Source organism: Dendroctonus ponderosae, unplaced genomic scaffold, assembly GCF_020466585.1.
Source record: "Dendroctonus ponderosae isolate FM_Combo_2020 unplaced genomic scaffold, Dpon_F_20191213v2 Dpon_F_20191213_6, whole genome shotgun sequence".
Lineage (NCBI taxonomy): Eukaryota > Metazoa > Arthropoda > Insecta > Coleoptera > Curculionidae > Dendroctonus > Dendroctonus ponderosae.
The window spans coordinates 3,291,432-3,296,719 of record NW_026018814.1 but is presented as its reverse complement, the minus strand read 5'-3'; the positions used below and the strand labels follow the sequence as shown (position 1 = coordinate 3,296,719).

The 5,288-nt window shown below is 38.4% G+C and overlaps 1 protein-coding gene across 1 annotated transcript in view; it reads right to left on the bottom strand.

The window, feature by feature from the left end:
* Nucleotides 1–5,288, bottom strand: part of LOC109536334 (semaphorin-1A) — a gene marked incomplete in the record, with an annotated part of 203,269 nt that overhangs the window by 51,062 nt on the left and 146,919 nt on the right. Inside the window, 1 exon segment of the mRNA XM_048667827.1 lies at nucleotides 1,009–1,108. Coding sequence (XP_048523784.1) covers nucleotides 1,009–1,108 — 100 coding nt within the window.

The following is a 5,288-nucleotide window of genomic DNA, read 5'->3' as shown; positions in this document are numbered from 1 at the left end:
ATTCCAATTAGTAGAGAAATTAATTTGAAAAATTACCGTTAAAAATTATTACTATTTACTTTAAAAATTCCTTGCGAATGCAATAAATTTTATGTAGGAGAAACCTCAAGACCATTACACAAAACACTCAAAGAATAAAAAATAAAAATAAATAATAAAATAGATACGCCAATAAAAAAGATCTTTTACATTCAAAAGGAAATTAAATTAAATTTTACCCATTCCTGATCCATTTACAAATTATTAGACTAACAATGCGTTAAACAAGTTCAATATTTTATGGTTTCTATAAATATATGAAGTTATCACCTCTGTCGAGCGTCCCGTGACGCACACACTTTTTTTCGGTTTAAGGAATCACTAAGTGGGTTCAAGAAAGAAACACTAATCTGGGGGCTACTTTATAGTTATTATAGGCTCGGAACAACATCAACATCCATTAGCCACTAATGTTAATGTTAATGAAATGTACACACACAGACACATAGAGAGAAACTCTTACATTCCAGTGTCGCCCCTGAAGTGAGTGGCCGCATGTGAGAATCGCATTGGGCCGAATAGAACAACGTTATTGCAGTTCCGGCCGCCTGAATTCAATCCTAATTGGGAAACTTCGAAAATGCATTCGGATTAATTATCGTAAACGACAGTTAGGGACTTGGACATGCTACGGCAGCCCCTACAAATAAGCATAACTCGTTTTGAGGAAATTAATATCAGCAGCGGGCCGAGCTTTGGTTCCAGGTTTTATTGGAGTTACGTTCCAATGTGCTTTCAGGGCTTAATGACTCCAACGGCTTATATTGCTGAGAAGAAGCTGTTTCCGGATGCAAAACTTTGCTCTCGGAAAATTACGAGTTTCTAGTACAGTGTTTTGTAATTTAAAGTTGCGGTAAACACGGAGGCGCATTGGGACCGGTTTCTAACTGTCTTACCAGCCACTAGCACACAAACGACATTAACTTTAAGGAGGAAAGAGCCATTAAAGTGCAATCGCTTTTCACTCACCTGCCACCGACGAGAAGAGACTCGCCATCCCTCATAACCAACCGGAAGTAGTCGGTGTGGGTGTCGTTTCCGGAAAACCGATGAACGTCATCCTCAGCCCCTGTAACAGAACAACTAACTTACTCTTCATAATCATCGAACTTTCAATTGTCGGCTAAAATGCTCCAATACTACGCAGAAATAAATCTCTCGTGTTACTATTGCGAACGAATGTCTGGATGTGTGTTTAAGGCTGGAAACTATTCAGAGCACTCGAGCCATATTTGTGCTCGCATTTTTATTTTGCAAATTCTAGAGCTTTCAGACAATTGAAATGCTTTCCCGTCGGGGGCGGCTTTCGGAAAATATCTGGAAAATGCGCATGTAAGGCCTTGATACTGAAATTATTCGATCAACAAACACAAATTTCTGTGTCCTTGCATGTTGACAACTAAACAAGCACTTCCTCGAGCGAGTAAAGAAAATTGTCCACATCAAACAAATCGACTTTAGGAAATAACCACCCTGTCACGAACTTACTTGGCCTCTTTAGAGTTTTTCCAACCCGTTCCCAATGTGGGCAGGCGATTTATAAACATTTTCCATTCAGAAGTAGTCCATCAACCCAAACTAAGCAACAAGAATTATTCAGCCTGCGACGCCTTTGCCTGTTTTAGTCCGCAAGAACCGCGGAAGTGATTAACATGGCAATTAGCTTGGGAGATTTCCAAACGAGAAAAGTAAATTTAGTTTCGCACAACAGTTAACTAGGCGCGCCCGATAAAAGGGCTTTAATAAATACACTATTTTCCTTAAGGGCCTGTCACTATTTGAATTAGCTTCGACGTCGAACACCTTTCTAGTCCAGAAAATGTCGGCTATAAATGGGATCCAATTATCAGCTAATCGCAGGTGAGAAGCACTTGTAATTAAATTTTCAGAAGCATTTTCATTTTGCCTGATGTGGTCCAAAAGTTCAGCTGGATCGACTTTTAAAAGTGACGGTGCAACTTTCCGGTCAAATGATAAATGACGAACCATTCCATGCTAATTAAAAGTAAATGTCGAGTATTATTCATAGTCTGGCCTTCTCTTAACAGATTACTCATTATTTAGCGCCGGAAACCTCTCAAACTTTCTTAAGCTCTTTACTGCATCAAATTCAACGAGGCTTCAGGCTTCATCCCATAATTAATTCGCCTTCAAACCAAAATCCTGCAGGAAATGCAACTGGAGCGCATTACGCTTTTTTCCAACAAAGCGAACTTCCTTCCGATATTCCATTTTCTTGAAGGATTTAAGGGGATTTTCCTCATAAAAAGTGCTTGACTATAATGCCAGTTTTATTCATTGGACTAAATTATCGCGATGTGAGATAAGTAGTTAAATTTTCAATCATCAAAGGCATCTAGAGAAGTTTTCTAAACATTGCGGGTGATTCTATTTCTAACTCGGCACTCGTTCGCCTTTTGGCAACGATATTTTTTAAAGAAACATGACAACAGTAATCGGGGTTATTCAGAAACATTGGAAAAGTTGCTTAGCCTGTAACAATGTCGAACTCGTTTAAAGTTTACCGTAATTTTTATTATTTAAAAAAAAATCAAAATTAGTGCAGATCTTGAAAACCGCTCTTAGTCTTTGACTCATATTTAGAGAACCGGCTGGACTCGAAAGATCTGGTTGTCATTTCTAAATAAAACCTTTAAAACTTAAAATGCGCACATTCTTATATCAAACATAATTTTAGAAATGTTTCCAGGCAAAATGCGAAAATTGAAAATTACTGCAGGTCTTGAAAACCCTTGTTAGGCTTTGGGTCATATTTTGAGAACCGGTTGTGCTCGAACGATCTGGTTCTCATTTCTAAATAAAACATTAAAATGCGTACATTTTCATATCAAATATCATTTTAGAAATCTTTCTAATTTCCATGCAAAATGTGAAAACTCAACATTACCTAAGCAGGCCCTTAAAATATGCACATTTTGATATCAAACGTCACTTTAGAGATTTTTGTAGTTTCCATGTAAAATCGGAAAATTTAAAAGTACTGCAAGTCTTGAAAACCGTCAAAATGACTGCAAGAGAACCTGTTGAGGTGCAAAGCTCTGGTCGTGATTGCCTGATACAGCTTAAAAAATCAATTTAGAAAATTTTCTAACTTTCAGGCAAAACGCAAAAATTCATAATTAATTAACATCGTTGAGCTGCAAAGTTCCAGTTGTCATTGTTGTATAGAGACTTAAAATGCGCAGTTTTTGTATTGCTTCAACGCAAAAGTCCAAAACAAAGAACATGAACGCTTTTTTGCTTTTGCTGAAGCTGAAGCCTCTCTGACAAAAAGGTTGCAGTGTTTTTTCCTACGCCCAGTCAGGATTCCACGAAAAATTATCAGTTTATGTTCAAAATGGAAACTTTCAACACTGTTTGATGTATTTGGGGCGCCGAAAATCGCAACTGAAAGAGTGTTGGTCCAGTTTCCAGAACGGAAACGATAAGATTCGAAAAATAATATGCTTCGCAGCCTTAACGTGTTTGCTGTAGCGCAAGTGTCCTAAACAAAGAAGCTGAAAGCCTTCTTTGTGCGATACTTTTCGGCAATTTTCACCGCGCAAAAAAATGCCGCTCAGCAATAAGAAGATACAAAATTCCGCAACGGGTGCGAAAAAAAACAAAATAAGAGCCCTGCGGCTGGATATAAGACATAATCCATCAAAATCCAAGGTTCAATTTAACTTTAAAGCGAGTTTGGGCGATGCTGCCTCAATAACACGGATTGTTCCGCTCACAATTCGCCACTTTTTGCTGTGATCACAGCTCATTAATCACTGGGAGCCGTGGTGTCGCCATGTCTGGAAATATTCTGCGGAACCGAAAAAAAATGCATTCGAGCGTTTTTCTAAGACAAAATCCCGATAAATCTCCGGATGGCAAACAAAGAGCAGGGCGGATCTTTTGAAACTGCCAATAATTCCAGTCATTAGCCGAACATTGTTTCCGGATGTGGAAAATATGCATGGATGTGACGTCAGCGTGGTGGAGGGTTTGGGATAAAAACTGTCTCTACAACTAAATTAAAAAGCTCATTCGAGGCACTATTATCTGCACTTTTATCCCGAATCCAATCTAATATGACAAGTAATTTATCACCAGCTCCAGTCGAAATTTAAATTTTAAAACGACCTTCATCAGAGCCTGTCCCATGACATGGATAGTCCTGGTTTGCAATTCCTGCAGTCTAAGGAACGACGATTAATCATTGAAAGTTTAGCAGGAAAAGTTTTTAGTTTGCTGACGGGCATTTTATGGAAAACACATAGCCTTGGTGCAGGTGGATTTAATGAATTATTTTACCAGATTAATTGCCCGAGAGTAATGTAAATTGTTTTTTCGATTTGGCTTTTAGAGGCCCCCAAATAGGTTTTTTTAAATACAAAATATACCGTTCACGTAGCACTCAATTGACGAACATTTTCAACACTTACCCGTTGGCTTATAAATAGTGAAACGTTGAATATAAATTCGGCTCTTTCAAATCGTTTTACATGGGCAGAGAAACCGTTTCTGTGTCGCAGTGAATGCGATATTTCCGTTTGGCTTTGTGTCTGCCATAAAAAATGCATTAGTTCAGGTGAATATTTCGAATTTGCCAAGTGCAAAATACGGTTTTTCGGTTGGCGCAAGAAAGCGACTTCGACGTGCCTCATTAGCGCATGTCGACCAATTAATGATCACGGATTAACCGAACGCCGAATAAGCTCTCGTCCTTTCGGGCGAAGCTCGAAAACTTGTCGGACAATTGCGTTAAACAAATTGAAAGTCTTCGAGGAGGAAAAAATGTCACGCATCCATTCCCGAAGAAAGCGAGAGAGTGTCTGGGATGTTGTTAGGTAACTCAGTCACACTTGCAAATTGAATTTGTAACTTGACGAGAACTTGAAGATACTCGGCTGAATTTTATCGGAGAAAGTTAATATTTGTCGAACGTCGTCTTTTGTTATTATTTTGAATACATTTTGCATCCTGCCGGATAAGTTTCCAGCAACTATCTGGAGTTGTTTTAAGAAAAATGGGTTTTGGAAATACCACGTGAATGTTATCATTCCTCTTTGTCAGCAAAAGGGAGAAAAGCCATAATCTACGTTTATATTCAGATAATTCGACTCGTAATTTTGAGTCGCTGATCTAAGCATAAATGGTTAAGCTCAACCGAATTATATCGATGAATTTCAGTCTAATCATGCCCTGGGCACTCTCACTTAAAAACCTAACCGAGAACAACTGATTTCATAGTCGCC